The sequence below is a fragment of the Acinonyx jubatus genome, chromosome B1 (genome assembly GCF_027475565.1).
Source record: "Acinonyx jubatus isolate Ajub_Pintada_27869175 chromosome B1, VMU_Ajub_asm_v1.0, whole genome shotgun sequence".
NCBI classification, from domain to species: domain Eukaryota; kingdom Metazoa; phylum Chordata; class Mammalia; order Carnivora; family Felidae; genus Acinonyx; species Acinonyx jubatus.
The window spans coordinates 119,929,879-119,955,099 of NC_069382.1; the positions used below are offsets into that span (position 1 = coordinate 119,929,879).

The 25,221-nt window shown below is 36.4% G+C and overlaps 1 protein-coding gene and 1 long non-coding RNA gene across 2 annotated transcripts; one reads left to right on the forward strand and one right to left on the reverse strand.

The window, feature by feature from the left end:
* Nucleotides 1-4,317: 4,317 nt before the first annotated feature.
* LOC128314506 (uncharacterized) lies at nt 4,318-24,939 on the reverse strand. The gene is made up of 3 exons (XR_008296231.1): nt 23,743-24,939; nt 17,809-17,941; nt 4,318-4,663 (listed from the first exon to the last, which is right to left on the reverse strand). It is a non-coding gene; the product is annotated as an uncharacterized LOC128314506 (long non-coding RNA).
* LOC106972152 (alcohol dehydrogenase 1-like) lies at nt 10,683-22,212 on the forward strand. Its single transcript, XM_015069078.3, has 9 exons — nt 10,683-10,778; nt 13,595-13,696; nt 16,072-16,210; nt 17,664-17,751; nt 17,894-18,113; nt 18,293-18,553; nt 19,657-19,792; nt 20,593-20,731; nt 22,003-22,212. Exons 1-9 carry the CDS (start codon nt 10,743-10,745, stop codon nt 22,025-22,027), a joined length of 1,146 nt encoding a protein of 381 aa, XP_014924564.3. The 5' UTR covers nt 10,683-10,742; the 3' UTR covers nt 22,028-22,212.
* Nucleotides 24,940-25,221: the final 282 nt, after the last annotated feature.

The window sequence follows — 25,221 nt, forward strand, 5'->3', positions numbered from 1 at the left end:
GTAGCGTTCGTCCTGTCTCTGGCCCCTTTAGTCCAAGCTGGTAGGTTTTCTGCTGATATGATGTTTTCAAAAACCTTGTTGGTCTTCTGTGTACATCAGGGGATCCACACCATTACATAAGACGGTCTTCCACAGATCCTTCTTTGGTAACCTCATTTTTATTCCCCACTTCTGATAAGATAGTTGATTAGATCCATGGATAACACACCTGCTCTCTTTAGTGGAGGTTTGTCCAGCCACATCCTTGGCTCTGTTTCAAAGCTGCAATACCTAGGTTGTCAAGTTTTTTTTGCTTGCCACTTCCCCCCTTAACTTCTTTTTCTTCTCATATTTACTCTAGGCACCAAGGAGAAACCAGGACACCTCCCACACTTCGCTTGGAAATCTCAGCTAAATATCCAAGTTCATCACTTATGAGTTATACTTCCAACACAACACTAGAATGCTACTCAGATAAGGTTTCTGTCACTTTGTAACAAGGACTGCCTTTCCTGCAGTGTCCAAGGACAGATTTCTAATTTCCTTCCGAGCCCTCATCAGTCACGTTTTAATATCTATACTTCTGTCAACAGTCTCTTCAAAGCAATCTAGATTTTTTTCTATCTTATGTCACATAATTCTTCCAGCCTCTACTCATTACCAAATCCAAAGCCCCTTCCTAATTTTTAGATATGTGTTAAAGGAGCACCCCACTTTTCATACAAAAATCTGTATTAGTTTCCTTGGACTACTATAACAAATTACCATAAACTAGATAACTTAAAGCAACAAATTCATTCTTTCACAATTCTAGAGACTAGAAGTCCAAAATCAACAGGTCAGCAGAGTTGGTGACTACTGCAGGCTCTGTGGGAGAATCTGTTCCATGTCTCTCTCTTAGATTCCAATGGTTGCCAGCAGTCCTTGACAATGCTTGAATTGTAGTGAGATCACTCCAATCAGTGTCTGTTTCCATTTTCTTATGGCCTTTTACCTATGTGCATATCTTTGTGTATCCTCTCTTCTTATCAGGACATCAGTTCATACTGAATTTAGGGCTCACCCTAATCCAGTATGACCTCATCTTAATTATACATCTGCAAAGACCCTTGTCTTAGTCCATCCAGGGTGCCATAAAATATATACCATCAACTAGGTAGTTTAAACAACATTTATCTCTCACAGGCTGGGAAGTCCAAGATCAGGGTGCTGGCAGATTCAGCATCCAGTGAGGGCCTGCTTCCTAATTCATAGACGGCCATCTTCTCAATGTGTCCTTACAGTAGAAAGAGTATGGGAATTCTCTGGAGTTTCTTTTAAAAGGCACTTAATCCCACTCAGGAGGGCTCCATTGTCATGACCTGATCACCTGCTGCCAAAGGCCCTACCTTCAAATACGATATCAGAGATTAGGTCTCAACATATGAATTTTGAGGAGACTTAAACTTTTAGCCTCTAGCAATTCTGTTTCCAAATAAGGTCACATTCTGAGATTCTGGACAGACAAGAAGTTTGGGAGGGTGCTATCTAACCCAGTACATATAGCAAGTGCATATTTAGTTTTGTTAGAAACCGCCAAACTATTTTCCAGCATAGCTGTACCATTTCATATTCCCACCAGTGATGCATGGGTGATCCAATATCCTTGTCAGCACAGTATTACCACTAGTTTGGTTTTAGCTGTTCTAATAGGTGTATAGTTCTAATAGGTATGTATATGTGAGCGTGTGTGTGTATATACATATATATATACACATATATGTGTATATATATGACATATTTATACATACATATATACACATACATACACATACATACATACATATATACATATATGTGTGTATATATATGACATATTTATACATATATATATATATATATATATATATATATATGGTTTTAGCTTGCATTTCCCTAATGGTTAATGATGATGAACCCTTCTTTAGTGAAATATCTGTTTATGTATTTTGCTCATTTAATAATTGAATTTTTTTACTATTGAGTTTGAGAAATTTTTAATATATTCTAGATCTAAGCCATAGTCGATATGTTTCTTTGTTTCAATTATATGGCTTACAACTATTTTCTCCCAATATGTAGCTCATCTCTTCATTCTCTTACTAAGATCTATTACAAGGAAAAATGTTTTAATTTTTATAGAGCCCAAATTACTTTATTTTTTCTTTTGTGAATTATGATTTTGATGTAATGTCTAAGATCTTTTTATCAAACCCAAGGTCCTGAAGACATTCTTCCATGTTTTCTTCTAAAAGTTTTATAGTTTTATGTTTTTGCATTTATATCCATGGTCCATTTTGAATTCATTTTCTATATAGTATAAGGCTTAGATTGAGGTTCACTTTCTTTTCTTATTAATGTCTAATTCATCCAGGACCATTTGTTGAAAAGATTATTCTTCTTCCATTGAATTGCGTTTGCACTGTCAAATTGGATCTATTTGTGCAGGTCTACTTCTAGATTTTTTATTCTGTTCTATTGATATCTATGTATCTATTCCTCCACTAATACCACACTGTTCTGTATCTAGAAAGTAAGTACTAAGATCAGGTACAGTATTCTTCCCACTTTAATTCTTTTTTTTCAAAATTGTTTATTCTAGTTTCACTGCCTTTTCATATGAATTTTAGAATAATATTGTCTATACTGCTGGAACTTTAATAGGACTTTTGTTAAACATGTAGATCAATTTGGAGAGAATGACATCATTACTATATTAGTTTAAAACTTTTGAAATTCAGTTTTCACTTCACAGTGCTTACCCAAAACTTGCTCCTAGCAATGGAAGTTTTTGTATAAATGTTTGCATTCCTTTTCCTTGATTCTCTTTTTTATTGTTTTTGCATATGAGATTTAAAAAGAAAGTTTTAAAAAAAAGCATACACATCATAGTAAATCTAAGCATACTCTTTCCAAAAGCCAATAATTTCTTCTCAGAGTGTTAATCAAAATAATCATTTCCATGTGATCCAAATCAATACAAAATACCAGATTGTCTCAATAAGTACTAGAACTCTGGAAACCCAGGGTTACAATAGCAAAAGCTTTGTAACTTTCGCTTACAATATAGCTTACAATAGCAAAAGACTAACCCTGAGATATGTTGAGAATGTTTCAGATTTGTTTAATTAAGGATTAAATGAAATATGTTCAAAGGTTTTAGTAGAGATCATTGTTTAGAATAACCACTTAAATTACAGTTATTAATAGCAGAAGAAAAAACATTATTATGTACAATACCTTCCATACACCACTTAATGCAATCCCCATAACATTGAGAGGTAGGTAGTACGTCAGTATTTTAGAGAGAAAATCTAGACTTGGATATATGGTGAACTAGCCAAATTTATGAAGCTTATAAGCAGAGCAACCAGAACTGAAACCTAGGTCTACTGACATCAAAGACAATACTTTTATACTATACCATATGATCTCTCAAAGGCTAATATATGTCAATTACTTAAAACTATTAGTTATCATAGCTATCATTATCATCATCATCATCATTACCCTGTGAGCAAGGATGATTACCCTAAATGGCAACACTGAACAGCAAAAGAAATTTTTAAACCTTGTTAAATTTTCGCTGTGAAGTTTACTATGCATACTTAAGTACATTAAATCCTACGAAATGAAAAATATGTAGGGTAATATTCAATGCTAGTAAAGTTATATATGATTTGTACTTTTGTTTATTGCTTCTAGGAATATAAACTGCTCCAACTTTTCTGGAAGCAAAGTCTTTATCAGAACCTCCATGAAGATCACATTGTGGTGAAACTTCTGATTACTACCATGATGGAGAATGAACCTCCTTCTGATGACAACTCTAAAACCTGGACAACAGATAAAATACAACTGTCCATTTTTTTTCCAGATAAATATCCTATTGCTACAGTATCATTTACTAAAAAGTCCACCCTTCCCCCAGTGAATCGTAGTGATGCTCTTATTGTAAATGTCATGACCATATGTAAGTGGATGTATTCCTGGATTTTTATTCTGTTCCGTTGGCTTATTTATCTATACCTGCTCTAGTATCATGGTGACTTAATTACTCCAACTTTATAATTAAATTCTGATATCTAGCAGTTAAGTCCTCCAGTTTTATTTTTATTCAAGATTGCTTGACTACTCTAGGTAATCGGCATTTTCAAATGAATTTCTGAATAATCTTATGGTTAAATTTAATAGACATAAATCTATTATACTATATAGATATCTTATGACCCAGAAATTACACTCCTAAAAGCCTACCCAAAGTAAAGAGAGCAGTGTCGACCAAAAGACATGTACAAGGATGTTCATGGCAACTGTAATTATAATAACAAAAACTGGAAACAATACAAATATCCAAAGATAGTAGAATGAATAAATAAGTCATAGTATATTTCTATAATGGAATACTATACTGAAATGAAAAATAAATTGAACAACAAAAAATTACTTTTTGCAATAACAAGGATGAATTTCATAGATAAAGTATGTTGTCAAGAGAAAGTAATCAGACACAGGAGTAAATACTGTATGCTTCTACTACATCGAAGCTCAAAAACAGTAAAATTATGTCAGGATGATAGAAATTAGAATAGCACTTACCTTTAAAAGTACTGACTGAGTGGAAAGATGAGAGATTCCTCTGAGGTACTAAAAGTGTTCTGTATTTCTATTTGGAAGAGGGTTACATAGATATAAAAATAAGTAAAAATTCAATCAAGCTATACACTTAAGGTTTATGCATTTTATTGTATATATGGGTTTTTTATGAAAAAAAAAAAGCTCTTATCAGTGCACCTGGGTGGCTCAGCAGGTTAAGCGTCAACTTCAGTTCAGGTCATGATCTCACAGTTCATGAGTTTGAGCCCCGCGTCAGGCTCTGTGCTGACAGCTTGGAGCCTGAAGCCTGCTTGAGATTCTCCCCCACCCCATCCCGCCTTCCCTCTGCTTATTCTCTGTCTCAAAAATAAATAAATAGACATTACGGGGCACCTGGGTGGCTCAGTCGGTTGAGCATCCGACTCCAGCTCAGGTCATGATCTCGCGGTTCATGAGTTTGAGCCCTGCATCGGGCTCTGTGCTGACAGCTGAGAGCCTGGAGCCTGCTTTGGATTTGTCTCCCTGTGTCTCCGCCCCTCCCCTATTAGTGCTCTCTCTCTCTCTCTCTCTCTCTCTCTCTCTCTCAAAAATAAAATAAACATTTAAATAGACATTAAAATATATAAATTAATTAGTTAATTAATTAAAAAGCTCTTGTCCTTTGTCTCAGCAATTTCATTTCTAGGACTCTATTTCATGCAAATCATTCCAGATACAAACATATATTAGTATAAGAATGTTTGTTTGTTATTCATTATATCAAAAATTAGAAATGCCCTAAAAGTACAATAAAAAGGGTGTATTTAAATTGTAGAGGGAATACAATTATGAAGGAAATACAATAAAGCCACTAAAAGCTCTGTTTTTAGAAGAATATTTAACAACACGGGAAACAGTCATAATATAATTTTAGATTTTAAGTGCAAAATACAAAGCTGTGTACACCTATACACAAAATTGTACATACCTAATATCTTAACTTTGAAAATATTAACATTTATATATGCAGAAAAAGTTCTAAAATATTTATAGTGATTAACAGGGAATGTGATTATAAGAATTTTTATTTTTTCCTTTACATTTGGTATATTTTTTAAATTTTCTAAAATGAGCATATATCACTTATAATAAGAAAAAATATTGCTTTGTGATGCCTGACTGCCTCAGTTGGTTGAGCATCTGACTCTTGATTTCAGCTCAGGTCATGATCTCACAGTTGTGGGATCAAGCCCTGCTTTGGGCTCCGTGCTAAGCATAGAGCCTGCTTGGGATTCCCTCTCTCCTTCTCTCTTTGTCCCTCCCTGACTCGTGCTCTTTCTGTCTTTGAAAATAAATAAACATTTATAAAAAAAAAAAAAAAGAAGAAGAAGAAGAAAGAAAGAAAAAATAGTACTTTAATAAAGAGGCATAACTACCTTGCCTAAACATCAACAATACTAAAGATGATGGTTTAGGAAGAGGATAAAGTATGAAAGAATGGTTCCACAGTAAACATTTCAGTTCTGATCTCCTGAAGTTGAAGAGCTGACCATAGCTGGGACTCAAGTCGAGATTATTTCAGGGGTAGCAGAGCTCCAGAGGATGCTGAATTCTCAAGCTCAGCAAGCCTGCTCTGCCAAAGTCAGACCTGTGTGGGATTATTTAATGGCCAAGAGGAGGATGAACCTTATAAAAAGAGTCAGAAAAGGAAGAGCCAAATATTATGGAGAAAAACAGAAGAGGGCTGAACCAAGAAATTGAAGAAATAAAGAGTTTCAGGGCGCCTGGGTGGCTCAGTCAGTTAGGCGTCGGACTCAGGTCATAATCAGCTCAGGTCATGATCTCGCAGTTTGTGAGTTTTGAGCCCCATGTCAGGCTCTGTGCTGACAGCTCAGAGCCTGGCGCCTGCTTCAGACTCTGTCTCCCCCCACCTCTCTCCCCGTACCATGCTAATGCTCTGTCTCTGTCTCTCAATAAATAAATGTTAAAAAAAAAATTAAAATAAAAAAAGAAAGAAAGAGCTTCAAGGAAGGCATGATCAATAGCACTGAACTATCAGGATGACTGCTGAAAAATGGCCATTGGCTTTAGTGCATGGAGGTCACGAATAAAATTCAATATGGATGCTTCAATGGAGTGTTGGGGGGTATAAAACAGGATGGTGTGTATGAAGAAGTGACGGGGAGGTGAGGAAAAAGATATTGAGCATAAAGCGTCTTTTCTTAAATTGTGTTTTTTCTTACTAGGACTCTGGTTTATTGCTGTCTTTGTGGTCACTGCCAGATACTACCTGAATTACTGTAGAAACTTCCTGAAGTTATGAAATCCAAATCACTCAAATTACAAAGTCAAATCATATATTGGCATCCTGTTACTCAGATTATAAAGTCAAATTAAAGTTATTCAAATATAAAAGTCCTCCCACAAATTAGTCTAATTGCAAAGTCCCAATTACATCCAGGATAATTAAAATTTCTCAAGACCAATAAGCAGAAGCCCAAATTAATAGTATTTGGCTTGTAAATCTTAACCTTCAATTCAGAAAGCCACATAAACATTTGTCTTGACTCCTAGTGGTAGTTAGAAAGAGATACGGGAAAATAGAAAGTTTGTTTCTGCTTTTCTTCTTAATGGGAGAAGGATGAATACATTAAAAAACTGACAAGTTGGGCACCTGGCTGACTCAGTCCACGGAGCATACAACTCTTGGTCTCAGTGTTGTTAGATCGAGCTCCACCCATATTGGTTGTATAGATCACTTAAAATAAAATCTAGAGGGGAAAAAAAAGCTGACAAGTCACAGTGAGAGAAGAAATCAGAAACAATGATTAGGTGACAGGGACAGGTGACAGGGAAGAACAGGAAGAATACAGATGCAGTTACATGACTGCATAATACGTACATTACATAATAGGCATCCAAGGGAGTTCTTTTCTGATAACTTCACTTTAGTTCATTTAACCAACATTCACAGAGCTCCTACTATATGCCAGGCACCATTCCAGACACATTGGAGTAGAGAAAAATATTGAGATTCAAGGTCCCTATTCTTATAGAAATTGTATTCTAGAGTAGAGAATAAGACTTTAACTCTAACAAATTTGGGAAATATATCAGAGGTAGAGCTGGCAGAACTTGTTAATGAACTGGATACAGAGCGGGAAGGGTTGTGCCTGGAGCAACGGGATGAATTTTCAGTGTACTGTAAACTCATCTCCTGAGGGAAAGGGGGGTGGAGGTAGATACGGAGGGAAGATGGTCACATATTTGACACAAGTGTTGAAAAACTGACATGTATTTCAAGAAATTGGACAGCAAGTTAGCTAGGAAAATGAAGTACTGCCAAGCACTATTGAGACTTCATTTCATCTTGATGATCCAGAATTTACAATGGAGCCAGTCTGCCCTGTGATTTTCCCCAGCCACCTTTAGCTGCTCAGGGGCATCAACATGGCTGTGATAATAGCTGCCAAATTCTTCTACATTCCCACAACTTGGGTAGTTTCATTGGTCCAGGAGTGAACGCTTGACCCAAACTGAGCATGGAGAGACTTCCTTACATTTTTGGACTTAAGATCACAGACAGATCTGAACTCTCTTATTGCAGTTGTTAGATTTAAGAATTAGGTGGATTTTTTTTTATGGCTATATTTCCCACCATAGAGCAAAAGCAAGACAGTGGTAAGAAAAGGCAAACAATGTGTGATATATAATGGTAATAATTAATAATAGTAATAAATACATAATACTTATATATAGGCCATGCTATGTGCTTGGCATGGTTCTAACCATTTGTCATTTATTTGTCATAAATTCTAACCATTTGTCATTTGTTAACTATCTTAATGCTTATTAACAAACCTATGAGGTAGGAACTAGTATAATCACCCTCACCTTATTAATGGGGAAACTAAAATACAAAGGGGTTGGATTTCTTTTCTTATGTCACAGTATGTACGGGATGGAACTAAGACTGAATGCAGGTCTATTAGTGCTGGTATCCATGCTTTTAACCACTTTGCTGCATTGCCTCACATAAGAGAGAGGGAAAATCCTACTGCAGTTGAATTGATTCAGAGTTCCTGCTCCCAGCTACTTTCCTGCCCTTGACCTTGTTTGGTTATTCATTCCTTTCATGATTTCTGTTAAGTCAACATTTCCTCCCTTTTCCTTAAGCTTGTTCATGTTGGGTTTCAGTAACTTGGAAAGAAAAGAGCCCTAACACAAAAATTGGGTCCCAGAAGGAAAATGGTTCATTAATATCCCTGAACTGTGGGACTCACTGAGTAGAGGGGACTGAGAAGCAACAAAAATTCCACCATCCTTGATTTGAAGATAGGTTTTTGTAGTAAAGCAATTAAATGGTCAATTATCACCTGCCATCTCAGGATTCAGATCACATGCCCACTAAAACTATAAATGTAGGCAATTTGGAAGAAAAAAATTCTAATGTTTTAGCCTTTAGCAAGATGCTATGGCAGAGACAAGCCCAAACTAGCCCTTCTGAACAAGATCATTCACATCAGATCATTCCTTCCAGTCAATCTTCTCAAACAATATTGAGCATCACATGATCCAAGCATTGCTGAACAGGAAAAATGTGTAGGTTCCAAGATTAATGCATGGTTGCAAAAAGCTTGGTAACTAAGGTATTGTAGAGCAAGGTCATTTAAGGAGAGAGAAGAACGAACAAACCTAAGTCCCTTCAACCCCATCCAAGCACCTCCGTTCTTGTATCATCTTGCCTGACTATATAAATCATAGTCAGCTGGAATGCCTCCCAAGAGCATTCTCCTGCCCAGGTTTTCAAGCAAAGAAACCAGGTCTCTTCACTCTAGCTCAGATAAGGTCCAAGTCTTATAGGAAGAGCTTCAAAATATCCTGGGGGGGAATGGCAAGTCCCTAGACTGTACGATAAGATAGAAGCAGTGCTTCTATAGCCAGGACCCTGAGGATTTCTGAATCATTAGCAGATACAAAACCCTTCAAATGAAACTTATAACTAACTAATTAGGGGGTCAAGACAGTTCTGTTGCAAGAAAAACTCCAAACCTAGAGACCTAGTAATTATTGAAGCTTGTCCCAAATTTTTCCCCACATCCATCCCGTCCCAAATTACTCTCACCTTACAGTAGCCATGAACTATGACAGTAATATGTTCTCAGCAAAGAAACTGCTTCATTGGCCTCCTCTGAGGAAGCTCTCGACAAATAACGTCTAAGAGATGGGAGTCAAGGGAGCCTAAGCAGCCAACCAAAGAACTCACGCTCTTACTCTGCAAATTAATAAATGGGGCCTTGGTGTTTTCTGGTCTAATATTTGCCTTGGTATCCTCATCTGGCAGAAGCCAGAATATTGAGGGCAGGGCCCAGAACTACAAATTTTAACAAGCTCCCACAGAGGATTGATTCTTATGCATCCTGATGTGAAGAACCACTGCGGTAAAAAAATATTGAAAGGTAAACGTGATGAATACCTTGATGAAGCTTAAACCCCCATTTTGAATATGCTACCCATTATTTTATAAATTATTTTATACATTTATATATTATATAAATTATTTTATATAAATTATTTTGTTATATAAATTCGTCCAGATGCAGCTAAGTCTCACCTAAATAAAACTCTCTAATCATGCACAATGACCTCATATTGCCTTGGGCACTTACCATCTTTGTCACTTTTTCTCAGCCTTTTTATAGCAGTTTGGATCATTATTTGTGCTCTTCCATCTTTTTTGACTCCCCGAGACCCGTGTTATGCTCTCATTGTCTGGATCTGGCAGTACCTTTCATGTAACTGAAACTCCAGAAATTCTTATTGTTAACTAATTAGTAGTTGATCTTTCTCTTAGTTTCTTTCACTTGATTCACTTTTTTAAATAATCCCTACACTGTCTTCAGATGCATCCCTACCCTTCAAGCTCTCCTCATTCAGCATTCTTGTTTTCGACCTCCTTCCTCCCTAATCATTCTCCCACACTCCTTTCTGTCTTTCACCTTCCCATATTTGCCAACCACTTTGCTTGTCTGGTTTTCCCTTCGCTGATGTGTGATTATGTAATTATGTTTAATAACTTCCGGTGTGCAAACACTATAACTACTCTGTCTAGTTTGCCCAGGAGCAGAGTCGAAGAAGTGCAGTCCTCTTGGGTAGACCTGTAGGGTGCCATGGAAAGAAAATTCATCATGGACACTTCGGGCAAAGTAAGTGCTACCTTTAAAATACATTTATATCATTTCCATTAGTTATCTAAAAAGTATACACTGAAACCAAGTTAAGAAACCATTTTCTCCAATCAGATTAGCAAGGATTTTTAACGACAATACCTAATGTTTTCCCACTTGTGGAAACTCAAGCATCACTGATGGGAGAATAACTTTTTAGGAACCTCCTGGGTGATAGTTTGACAATACTGTATCAAATGCTTAAAAATGTGTCTATCATTTGACCCGGAAATTTATGCCAAGGAAATAATTATGTTGTTTTTATAAAGAGGTTAATCATGGCATTGTTTTTAAGAGGACAACACTGGAAACAAGATACGTCAAATACTAGGAAACTGATTAAATAAATTCTGATATATTAGTCAATAAAGTCCTAAGTGATTATGTTAAATTACCTGGAAAATACTTATAAAGCAAAGTGCAAGAACAGACTGTAAAATAGTTTTCTTAGTATGATTACACAAACACACATAGCATATCAATTGGAAAGACTTAACATAAAATGTTACAAACAGTAATAGCTGAGTGCCAGATTTGCCATTTTCCGCCCCCCTTTACGTGTCTGAGCTTTCCAAGTTTTTTGCCTTGAGTGTGTACCATTTTGAAATTATGAAAGCGTTTTCATAAAGTATACACTTTTACTGGAGTTTGGTAGGTGAAAGCAGAATTATTTCATCTTGAGAAAGAAGTAGTGTTTTTCTATATAATTTTATTTGAACTTCTCTTGTGGCATTTGTCCCTTTTCTTTGTAATATAATACATATATTATCTCCTCTATCTAAATTTCTCGGAGACATAACAGAGTCAGTCAGTTTGGTATATCTTACAATTACGAGTGCAGAAAAATTGCAAATGGAACATACATAAAATCATAAAGCATACTAGGGCCACCAGATATTAAGCTCTATCAAAAGTAAAGTATTTGATCATTGCGGTACTGCTACAAGAACTGTCAGGATGATATATGGAACAAGAGAAACGGCTTCCAAAGAGAAACCTGTAAATGTGAGAACTTCTACGTATATAGTAAAGGGGCTAATTAAGCATAAATGAAAGAAATAATCAAGAGTTCATGCTAGGACAATTCATTTAGATTCTATAACTGCACATCGCACAAAAAAATGATTTTAAGTTGGATTTAAGAATTAAACACTTAGAAGTCAAACTATAAAAATCTAGAATGAGAAGAAGAAATATTTATTTGGTCTCTATGCAAAGAGAATTTCCAAAGCATAAAAATGGGATAAATAACAAAGGAAAAGAAGCTTCTAACCAAAGTTTTTAAATTTTTTTTTTAACGTTTATTTATTTTTCAGACAGAGAGAGACACAGCATGAACGGGGGAGGGGCAGAGAGAGAGGGAAACACAGAATCGGAAGCAGGCTCCAGGCTCTGAGCCATCAGCCCAGAGCCCGACGCGGGGCTCGAACCCGCGGACCGCGAGATCGTGACCTGAGCTGACGTCGGAAGCTTAACCGACTGGGCCACCCAGGCGCCCCTCTAACCAAAATGTTTAAATGTGTGTATGTGCGCACACACGCACGTAAATGCACAAAAATTAAGGTTCAAATATCAATCAGGGAAAATCATGTACAGCAAGCTGACAGACAATAACTTATTCCTTTAATGTGTAAAGAGGTCAAATGATTAATGAGAAAAACACCAAGATGCGAGTAGATACATACATTAACTCTATGACCAAATACTCCACGAAACAGGAAAGTATATGTGACTAATATAAACATGGAAAATGTTCAATATTATTAGCATTCAAAAAATACTAGTAAAAGAGATTGATTTTTTGTGTCTATTAGATATTTTGGTTTCAATGACTATGGTCAGTGCTAATGAGGGTGGGACAAATGATGATATAGATATTCTTTTACTTCTAGGAATTGTGCCAAATTATTAAACATTTCTACTAAGGGATTTGGAAATCAATTCAGCCTTAGTAATGTCTCTATCTTTTCCAAAATAATTGTTACTTAAGGAAACCAGGCAAGTCAAAATTATGAACAAAGCTGTTTATCACATTAGACTTTGGAAGAGTCAAAACAATGGAAATGATTACATTTGTAAGTGGTTACTAAGCAAACTGGAACATTCAAATGATGAAATACAAAGTAGCCATTTATTTATTTATTTTTAATGTTTATTTCTTTATTTTGAGAGAGAGAACAAACGAGCAGGGGAGGTGTAGAGAGAGGGAGAGAGAGAGAATCCCAAGCAGGCTCTGCCCTGTCAGCCCAGAGCCCCACGTGGGGCTCAAACCCATGAACTGTGAGATCAAGACCTGACCTGAAATCAAGAGTCAGACACTTAACCAACTGAGCCACCCGGGTGCCCCAAAAGTAGCCATTTAAAATTCTGATTACAGGGGTACCTGGGTGGCTCAGTCAGAAAAGCACATGACTTTTGATCTTGGGGTCATGGGTTTCAGTCTCACGCTGGGTGTAGTGATTACTAAAAAAAATAGTTAAAATTCTGATTACAAAGCATTTGAAGTGATGAGAAAATGCCTACTTACAAGTAAATGACAAATGGTCATTACATGGTGGCTGTCACTAGCAAAAAAGCAGAATACAAAACTGTAGACATGATCTCTACTGTATCAAAATTGTTTTAAGAGACTAGAAGGAAATATGCTAAAATTTCAGTAGGTTGCATCTAAAATTGCAGTGATCTTTTATTTATGATTTTTGTACTTTACTAATTATAACAAATAAGTGTCGTTTGTATGATCAGAATAAAAATTAATTTTTTTCACAAAAATTTTGTTTTCCTGGTGTCAACAGACAATCACATGCCGGGCAGCCATTGCGTGGAAAACAGGTTCTACTCTTGCAATTGAGGAAGTACAAGTCGATCCACCAAAGGCTCGGGAAGTTCGTATTAAGGTAAATTTAAGTCTTTTAACTTTTACCTTTGTAGATAAATGTAAGGAAATCCTGTTTCATGAAATGAAACATATTTTATATGTAATACATATAACATTTGCATTGGGGTCTGTCCACTTCTGTTAGTAAAATGAATTTTTTAAACTAAGATAAATGAATAGAGGTAATGAATGTTTAATATATTCTTAATATTTGTAAAATACTGGTAATTTACTCATCTACCATAATTACTTTTTAAGTATTGAAATTTTTACTTAAATTATATAACATCATAGGTCTACATACTTCACAATGTGACCTAGAAGGTGTTTTAAGTACTAACTTCTTTTCATTGAGGGAAAGGCGACAAGAACTGCATTTCCCCCTACTTTAATGATACAAAATTGATATCAATAAATGAATATGCAATGACTAACAGACTAATGTTCCATCTCTATTGTTTGGAGCTCACACATGATAACCTCAGAAAATGACTGAAAAAGTTCACTGTGTGGTAAATTTCAATTTCTAGGAATGAGCAGCTAGGACTCCATGATAGTCTTCAAAGTGACTTGGAAGAGTTAACAATTATTGAACAGAGCTTGGACCAGGGATGGGAAAACAATGACCTGTCAACAGCTTCTTGCCACTCTCAAATCAAACTTTTGATTAATACATCCCAAATTTTATAAAACCATTAAATACCCAAGATTAGGAGTATTATTACTCCTAATTAAACATTAATATCCACCTATCTTCTAATTTGAGATCAGGAAATTGAACACTTGACTTAATAAATAAGACAAATACTGGATGCCATATGCATCTAGTCATACTATATCTAATCAAAGTCGAAGGTGTAGGAGGATGGCTACAGGAGTAACAGAGACAAGGAATGAAGGGAATTGGAAAGATGCCAAAAGGAAAAGGTGATGGAGGGAAGTATAAAAAGACAGACAGGCAGTGAAAGAAAAACAGGAGAATTTGGGAACACTGAATAAATTATCAAGTCCATGTCTAGTGTTACACTCAAGATTTTATTTCACCAATGAGACATGGTAAAGAACAAAATGATAATTGATAAGAATGTACACAAAGAAAGAAGTTTGGTAACCGACTGCTGTTCAGAAGCTGTATTTTTCTATTTATCATCCATCCAAACAGCATTTAATTAGTCCTTATTGTGTACTGGGTCACCATCTGCTGAAATGTTTACTAGTTAATTAGTCAATATTCTCTGTTCTTACATTGATAGGCTCCTTAACTACAAAGGCTACCCCCTAAATAATAAATCCACAATAGGCTACCAAGGTAGAAGCTGCATAGCAAGAAACTCAGCAACATCACACTGAACCCTGAACAAATCAAGGTTAAGGACTGGGTCTGTTCATAAGAACAGTCAATTCCACCTCCAGCTTATGCCATGGGAAACTTCCCCAAAATAACTGCATACTCTTATTTGATATGTAGAACCAAAGTAATAAGGAGATACCAGGCTGCTGCATACCTAAAACAACACTTCTAGCCTTTGACAGCATCTTGAAGCCATTTTAGCACTGTGGGAACCAAAACCACAGCATATTTCTCATGAGCACTTTCTCTTCACCAGGATCCTTCATTTGCCAGGATCATATACCACAGTTGTTCCCAGTGTTCCAGCTATAAATGCTGCCACTCTCACTACACACACTGGAGAACTAGTCAATATGCTCAGGCATAGGCTTTTCTGGCTGCAACCCAGGCACAGCAGTAACTTACGGGCTACGGCACATGAAATGTTTCATTTTTATGACCAATGTCATTGGGTCAGGTCTATTGACAGACAAGAAAAAACTCAGGCCATTAACTAAGAAAGTTTTAAAACTTCACAACGTCAACTAAATTTTGCAATGGTTAATTTTAACTTAAATTCATTGTTACATTATTAATTTAAAGAATGTTCTCAATGTATAAATTTGAAATGTTAAAAACAGATTTTCCCAGAGCATTGGAAAAACATTCAACAGTATGGGCCTAAAATTCTTTGTTTCTCAATCATGGTGTTATTGATAATGTGGCAAAAAGTCCTTCATTGTATGTGATTGTCCATCATATTTCAAAACTATTTGATGACATAAATGTACAAAGTAGATTTCAAAAAAATCTAAGTTTATTTCCAGGTGTTAACATGTGCCACGTAACTTTGGACAAGTCATTCTAAGTCTCTGAATCTCCCTTTCCTCACCTCTAAATTGGGAATGATACAACCCGCCCTGTATTCCTCTGAGCATTGTAATAGGGATCAAATGACACAGTTCAAGTAAAGAAATTTTTTTAATAATCAGTCTCAGATTAAAAGAAAAAGATAAAGGAAAATTCCAAACCAACTGATTCTTGGCTATTTAATTCTTATGCAGATGATATCTACAGGGATCTGTGGTACTGATGATCATGCAGTAAAAGGATTACTCTCCATAAACTTTCCTTTCATCCCAGGCCATGAAGGAGCTGGGATTGTAGAGAGTATTGGCGAAGGAGTGAGCTCAGTGAAACCAGGTAGGAAGTGGGGTAATGAAACCTTCCCACAAACAGCCTCCCAAAGAGCTCCCCTGCACAGAGAAGGAACTTAAAATTCATTCACTGGGGTGCCTGGGTGGCTCAGTCGGTTAAACATCCGACTTCAGCTCAGATCATGATCTCTCAGTTCGTGAGTTCGAGCCCTGCATCCGGCTCTGTGCTGACAGCTCAGAGCGTTAGGGGTCACTGATTGTCTCAAATTCTATGTCTCCCTCTCTCTCTCTGTTCCTCCCCCGCTCATGCTCTGTCTCTCCTTCAAAAATAAATAAAAAACATTACAAGAAATTTTTTTTAATAAATAAATAAAAAACAAATACAATGCATTCACATACTTACAGGAGAAAAAAAAACTGGTTTACCTCTAGACTCTTCTAACTAATCACATATCATTATATTAAATGTATTCAGTCATTCCAAGAGTCACATGGTTTCTCTACTGTTTTCTCTAGCAATTCAGAGGGGCAGTAGCTGAGCCAAGAATATATCCATAACTAAATGAGAGTTGAGATAGGACCAGTGTACTTCTAAATAGACTGAAAACTATTGAGACTGCTCCTTACATACTGTATCCCCCACATGTTTACCACAGTGCCTGTCCCATGGTTAGAATGCATTAGAATGTTTGACAGATGAATGTTCTAATCAACTGGAATATCAAACTTGAATTTTCATTGACAGGATGATGATGATATTTCAAAGAATCAAAGAAAGCAAGTATATGTTCTTCCCCAGACTACCAAAAAAGATCTGGACATAGCTATTCTTAGCCTGTCTGAAATGATTAGAGTGAAGAAGAGCAATCACACAGATTAAGATACTATAGAACCTCACAACTTGGAACCAGGCACACAAAGAGACTTAATAAAGGGCATGGTCAGGATATTTGTGAAACTCTTACCAGGGAATTCATTTGGTAAACAATTATGAGATACCTACATTGAATCTGACACTAGGCACAGAAAGGCGACAAAAGTAAAAAGGCACGGTCTATCTCCAAGAACATAATGCAAACAGAAGAGATATATGCTCTAACTCCTCTTTAGCTTAAAAAAAAAAAAAAAAATTCCAGTGAAAGTTTTGTGTAAAACAATGAGGGGTTGGAGGAGAAAGAGTTGGAGGAGAAAGGACAACAGAGCAAAAGTTCTCCTGAATTTGAGATCCACTACCTTTGGAATTTTTAAGGGCCAGTGAGGTTAAGATGTGCCTTATCTAAACTTACAAGAGAAACTAATGTTACACCATATGTTAACTAACTGGAATTTAAATGAAAACTTAAAAAGAAAACAGCAATGGGCAATGTTATGCTGGCTACCATAATCTGCCCACAGCAAGTTTTCAAGCCATCCAATGAAATTTTTATAAACATACTATTGTATTTTTGATCCAGTAATATTTTAAACTAATACTCATATTATTATTTCTCTATATATAGGAGATAAAGTCCTCACACTCGCTATACCACAGTGTAGAGAATGCAGTTCCTGTTTGCATCCCAAGGGAAACTTCTGTGAGAAGCAAGAGTTAGTAATTTACCCCTTACTCTATTATTAAATTGCTGATATTGTATAAGCACTGACCTGTAACTAAACGTGCTCTCTTCTGTCTTTATAATTCCACGTGTCGGTGCCGCCACCTGTAACTGTGTCTGTCACCGCGGAACAGTGTTCTACCTTCTTCTGGATTAATGCTGGACAAGACCAGCAGATTTACCTGCAAAGGAAAAAAGATTTATCACTCTTTCCGTGCAAGCACATTCACTGAATATACGGTTGTACCTGAGATTGCAGTGGCAAAAATTGATGCTGCTGCTCCTATGGATAAAGTTAGTATCATAAGCTGCGAGGTGCCTACAGGTTATGGGGCTGCTGTAAATTCAGCCAAGGTGAGGAAGTTACCCATGTGTTAATGAGTGTCATAGTGATTTGCCTGGAAAACATCAAAATGTTCAATAGTTGTATACAGTTCCAAAGGTTTCAACGGTTGTTTTTGTTTGTTTGCTTTCCTAATTACCTATGTGTCCAGGGTTGATTTCTAATACAAACATGCCTTGTGAATTTGTAGGTCACTCGCGGTTCCACGTGCGTGGTCTTTGGACTTGGTGGAGTTGGTTCAGCCATTGTCATGGGCTGTAAAGCATCTGGTGCTTCTAGGATCATTGGGGTTGACATCAATGAGGAGAAGTTTCCCCGGGCAAGAGCATTAGGGGTCACTGATTGTCTCAACCCTCGTAACCTCAAGAAACCTGTCCAGCAGGTGGTCATGGAAATGACAAGAGTTGGTGTTGACTTTGCCTTTGAAGCCATTGGACTCAGTGATACGATGGTAGGTGGGCTTAGGGCACAGTGCATAGATGCTTAAAGAGGGTGGGGCGGGAGTGAGAAATACATGCTAAATATCCTCACATAGATGGGTATAAACTCTCCCGAACATACATTTTGGACCTGTGGACCCCAAATGTAAAAATGGAATATAAATTCACTCTAAAATATCTATTTTAAAAATAAAAGCAATATATACTTAAAGATATGTCATTATAATACACAAAATTTAAACATTCAAAAGGCCATAATACCAGTATTCCCTTTTCTTTATTCCTAGGTCTTCAGATATACTCTTATATTTAAGTATAAACATTATTTAACTCACAAGATAATTATGGGTCCTGTATCAGAAGTCCTAGGGATATAAGGGTGGACAAAATAGGCACTACACTCTTGGATCTTGCAGTTCAGAGGAGAGAATATATAGACATTTAATATGTTTTATTGTGTACCTAACATACTTGATAGACAAATAAAGGAAGTAAAGGTAGTAACATAGGTAAAAGAGAAAATAAAGCAAAATGGAGAAAAGGAGGAAGACAACAGGACAATGAGCCAGAAAAGGAAGTAAAACAAATATATAAGATATGAAAAAGTACACTGTACATCCCTGCAAAACTGAATTAAAAATAAATAAATAAAGCTTCACACACCCATGTATGTATATGTTTTATTTTAATAGAAATGAGTTAGAGAACCATGGCAAGTGAGAAGGTCTGGCAAAGGCAGTGAGTAATTTTATTTAATAAATATACGGTCCTCACTATATATCAGATAGTGTTCTAAATGTCTTAAGAATGATAAATTATTTAATCTTCATAACAATTCTATGAAGTAGGCAGTATTAGTCTTCCTTTTACAAATGAAGAAACTGAGGCATATGGAGGTTAAGTAACTTACCTAAGGTCACACAGCTAGCACAGTCTTTCCCACTAAACTCTACTGGTTCTGTAATGAAATCCCATCACTAGCAGTGTTGAAGGTGAGGTTGAGATAGCATCTGGCCAGGAAGAGGTTCGAGATCTAGGAACACAATCCCTCGACCTCTGGTGGTAGTTGTTACTTGTGTGGGAAGGCACTTACGGTCATTATTGTTGTTATCAGATTGCTGCTTGGGATTCCTGCCACCGGAGCTATGGTGTCTGTCTGATGGTTGGGGTGGCTTCATCAAATTCACAGCTTTCCCTGAACGCACCAGATATTATCTCTGGACGGACACTGAAGGGTGTGTGTTTAGGAGGTAGGTCAACAAACAGAAGGGACTAGTTGGTTGCTCTCATGAAATCCCTTTTGACTTTGTAGAAACATACAATTCAAAATTCCTCCTCTTGGGGAAACAGAGCTATAATGGTAGAGGTCTTCAAAGACTTCTCCAATAAGTCGGAGAGCTTTGCAAATCAACTTCAGTTAATTTAATTAAATAGGTTTTTTTTAAGTTCAAATACAAATTTTATCTCCTACAAAATAGTTTTTGGGTTTTGCCAGTGTTTCAAACAATTCAGTCAGCTTCAGTTCCAAATGCTGGTGAGTTCAAAGTTTATTCTGCTACTTTAGCTGCAAATCTTTTGGATAATTATATGCACCAACCTGGAGATTTGGTACCAGCTTTTATCCTCCCAGAGGAGCCCTTATTTCTGAGCATTATTGACCAAAAGCTTCAGTCAATTAACATTCCCATCTGCACGTAGTTCCCAATGCCATCTCTATGTGTGTATGAATACACAGAAGAGGAAATTTTGGGTAAAGGTAAGCCCAGGAGGTGGGCTATAAAATGCTAGTTTAAAAAGACCATTTTTCAACCCAGTAACACGTGAATACTGACCCAATTTTTCTCTAAAGGAATTCTAGGTAACAGAACTGTCTGTAGCAGCCACACTTAGTAACAGCAGTCAATAGCTTCTGATGTATAAATGATTTATCTTTCATGTTCAATGTCAGATTTTCAGAAGAAAATCTCCATCACAAGTTTACACTTGTTTCCTTTTGGTTGGTTTGGCATTTCTCAAATCTTATCACAATAGCCTTTTTTTTGTTTTGCAGATTATAAAACCAGAGACTGTATTCCCCAACTAGTGACTGATTACCTGCAAAATAAAATTAATATAGATCCCTTAATAACCCATCAGTTGCCTTTTGACCAACTCCACAAAGCTTTCGAGTTGTACCATGCTGGAAAAACGTGAGTGCTTTATTTGATGATCTCCACTACCCTGAATTCACAGAGAAATGACTCTTCAAACATTTCCAAGTGGTTTTGTGAGAAAGAGATGGCCACTTGGATCTTCAATATCTTTCGTACTCTCTACCTTATTTCCTACTATTACCAGGATTAGAAAAAGTTTTACCTATAAGCCCCTCTTTGGGAAATTTCCACATCAGCCTATTTTTTAAAAATGTTCAAGGATTCCATATAATACTAAGAAGCACTTGACACTACATTGGCCAATTATGTATTACTTTTCTGGTTACAGAAATGATCTAGAATGAATGAGTTGACATTACTGAAGTCATACAATTTTGCAAGGAATCTTAGAGGCAGAGGTTTAGATTCCACCTAGGGCACAAATCCTTCTGCATCATTTCTGACAAATGGTCACTCTGTTTCAGCTAGCAAACCTTCGGGGATGGAGTGTTCACTCAGTGTGTTCATTTATTCATTCAATGTTTATTTTGTGATGGTGCAGTGTTTGCCAGGACTGTCCTAAGTGCTAGAGACACCAGTAGAGAATAAGCAACAATAAGTAAATGAGGAATTACTCCTGTGATGAATGCTTTGATTTTCTCATTCTGATTCTAAGCACATCTCCCTTTCAAATTCTCTCCCCCAATTCTACCTACATTCTCTGATTGGTAAGTGATTTAAAAAAATTTTTTTTAATCTAGGTCTTTAAGTTTTACCCTGCTATACCACCTTATTGGTTTTGACCTAGCATGTCAGCCAATCTGAATCAGAAATAAAGAATCAAGAAACCTCATCTGAAATTTTATGCACAGATTATGGAGAATGCAGAGAGGGGATCTAGCAGACAGTATACATGCTGTAAAAGGAACACCCCCCCCCCAAAAAATTATTATTTTTTCCTAAGAAGACACAGTGCTAGATTCTGGGGCTGACAAAAGCTGATCAGAAGCCATAGCAGAGGGTTTGGATGTCTTTGTGATCACACAGCCTGAGAAACAGTCCTCAAAGCTGAGGCCTTCCTTTCTGATGTTGGATACTGATGTTGATCCTGCTTTCACCATATCCAAGTGGTGATATTAACAATGATCCCAATCAGAGGATCAAGTGATATTTCATATAGGTGAACTAGGATGAAGGTGGAATTGGGAGGGGGTACGAAGGAAAATGTAGGCAATGCAACGTCACATAATACAGTGCATAATTGCTTTGCTGAAATCACTGTTTCTTAAGCAATTCAATCACTTTACTATTACACTTTTATGTTTCAGCATCCGCTGTATTCTGCTGTTCTGAGATCCCAGATGATAAAAGGTGAAAGGGCATCCTTGGGGATATCATTCCTTTCCTGTATCACCTCTCTGATCATTCCAGTACAGTGGAAAGAGGCATACCAGAGATGGAAATGCAGTGTAATTGTGAAAAATGAAATATGTGCATCTTGAACGTAGCTGTAATAAAATAACTGCTCAGAGAACAGATATTACATAATTCGTTCTGTGACTTTAAAAAGAGAAATGATGGGATTTAGTGATGACATTGTTGATATGTCCATCAACCCAATTGATCTCTGTCACCAGTCCATGAAAGGTGTCACTGACTTATCCCTTGTTGCCATTCTCAGAGTACCTCCATAATACACAGATTTCTCTGTATCTTTCATGACACACCAGGGTTTGCATGATTTTGCTTCTTCCTCAACATGCTAGAGTATCATAAATCTTTGGAAGGCTATCTCAGGACACAGTAAGCCATTTTCTATGCTAAGGTCTTTAGACCATTCTATCCCTTTACCTATGAAATGTTGAGCCACGGTTCACTGCTTTCAAACACAAAAATGCATTTGGGAAATCTTGCCAATTCCACCCCTAGGTAGTAGGTATAGGACCCTCTCAGAAGAATTCTTCCATATCTACAAGCTCCAAACTCCCTCTTCAAGTCTTTGAGCCAGTATAATCATTTCTTCATTGAGGATGAGAGATTAGGAGCAGAAAGAAAAACTCAAGCTCCTCTTATCCTGCTTTTTTTCTTATATTTTTCATCTGTCCATGAGTCATTTCTATTCTCCTTAATCCTTCAGCTTTTGAAACACAAAAGCTGACAGGAAAATTCCTCTTACAATTGCTTTAATTCAATATCCCTTCCTGATATCTGAGCCCAGAATATCCAGTTGACATAATAGGGAAAGGTCCAAGAATTAAACAAAAAAAAAAAAAAAAAAAAACCAAAAGGAAAAGAAAAGAAAGAAAAATTTTTTTAAAGGTGATTATGTTAAACATGATCCTGAAAGTCTAGTTCTGTCACCTTCTCAATAAGCTCTTCTCTCTCTGAGTATCCACTGCCACACTGTAAAACAGGGAAAATAAGAACAATGTTGTTGGATGATTTTTAAGACTGGAGATCATGTGTTTAACATAGAGATTGATATGATTGACTATAAATTTAACTCAACACTGAAGTTCAAGACTAAAATTATCTAAGCAAATTTAATCCCTAAAAATAACTATCATTAAACTGTCCTGGGTAGAGACATCACCATAAACACAAAACCTACATATAACACAATGGCACTAAATCTATATCTTTAAATAATCACTCTGAATGTAAATGGACTAAATGCCCCAATCAAAAGACATAGGGTATCAGAATGAATAACGAAAATCAAGATCCATCTGTATGCTGCCTATAAGAGACTCATTTTTAGACCCGAGGACACCTGATTGAAAGTGAGGGGACAGAGAACCATCTATCATGCTAATGGACATCAAAAGAAAACTGGAGAAGTCATACTTATGTCAGGTAAACTAGATTTCAAAACACAGACTGCAACAAGAGATGAAGAAGAGCATTATATCATAATTGAGGGGTTTATCCATCAAGAAGAGCTAACAATTGTAAATGCTAATGCTCCCAACATGAGAGCACCCAAATATATAAATCAATTAATCACACACATAAACAAATGTATAGATAATAATATTAATTATAGGGGACTTTAATACTCCACTTACAGAAATGGACAGGTCATCTAGGCAGAAAATCAATAAGGAACAATGGCTCAGATGACACACTGGACCAGATGGACTAACAGATATATCCAGAACATTTCATCCTCAAGCAGAAGAACACATTCTTCTCAAGCACATATGGAACACTCTCAAAATAGAACACATACTGTGTCACAAAACAGCCCTCAACAAGATTGAGATCATACCATGCATATTTTCAGATCACAATGCTATAAAACATGAAATCAACCACAAAAAAAAATGTTTAGAAAGCCCACAAATACATGGAGGATAAAGAACATCGTACTAAAGAATGAATGGCTCAACCCCGAAATTAAAGAAGAACTTTAAAAATATATGGAAGTAGATGAAAATGAAAATATGACAGTCTAAACTCTTTGGGATGCAGCAAAGGTAGTCCTAAGAGGAAAATACACTGCAATTCAGTACTTTCCCGAGATGCAAGAAAGGTCCCAAATACACAACCCTAACATTACACCTAAAGGAGCTAGAAAGGCAGCACCAAAGAAAGCCCAAATCAGAAGAAAAATAATAAAAATTAGAATAGAAATAAAGAATATAGAATAAAAAAAATGAAAACAAGAACAAAACAAAACAAACAAAAAATCCAGTAGAACAGATAAATGAATCTAAGAGCTGGTTTTTTGAAAGAATAAACAAAATTGATAAACCCCTACCCAGACTTCTCAAAAGAAAAGAGAGAGGACCTAAATAAAAAAAAAAAAATCACGAATGAAAGAGGAGAGATCACAACCAACAACACAGAAATACAATTACTAGAACACTATGAAAAAATACATGCCAACAAACTGGACAATCTGGAAGAAATGGACAAATTCCTAGAAACTCACACACTACCAAAACTCAAATGGGAAGAAACAGAAAATTTGAACAGACCCATTTCTGGTGAAGAAACTGAATCAGTTATCAAATAAGAGTCCTGAGTCCAATGGCTTTCCAGGGAAATTCTACCAGACATTTAAAGCAGAGTTAATACCTATTCTTCTCAAGCTATTCCAAAAAGTAGAAATGGAAGGAAAGCTTCCAGACTCATTCTGTGAAGCAAGCATTACCTTGATTCCCAAACCAAACAAAGACCCCACTAAAAAGGAGAATTACAGACCAATATCTCTGATGAACATGGATGCAAAAATTCTCAACAAGATACTAGCAAATCGAATTCAACAGTATATTAAAATGCTTATTCGCCATTATCAACTGGGACTCATTCCTGGGCTGCAGGTTCAATATTTGCACAGCAATCAACGTGATACATCACAATACCAGAAGAAAGGATAAGAACCATATGATCTTATCAATAGATGCAGAAAAAGCATTTGACAAAATACAGCACCCTTTCTTAATTAAAACCATCAGGAAAGTCGGGATGGAAGAAATATACCTTAACATCAGAAGAGCCATATATGAAAGGCCCACAGCTAATATTATCCTCAAGGAGGA

Excerpts from the sequence above, each read along its gene's own strand:
- LOC106972152 (XM_015069078.3), top strand. The coding sequence starts at position 10,743 with ATGGAAAGAAAATTCATCATGGACACTTCGGGCAAA. Across the intron at positions 13,697-16,071 it reads CTCGGGAAGTTCGTATTAAG|ATGATATCTACAGGGATCTG; the intron begins GTAAATTTAAGT and ends ATTCTTATGCAG. Across the intron at positions 17,752-17,893 it reads AACTTCTGTGAGAAGCAAGA|TGTTCTACCTTCTTCTGGAT; the intron begins GTTAGTAATTTA and ends ACCGCGGAACAG.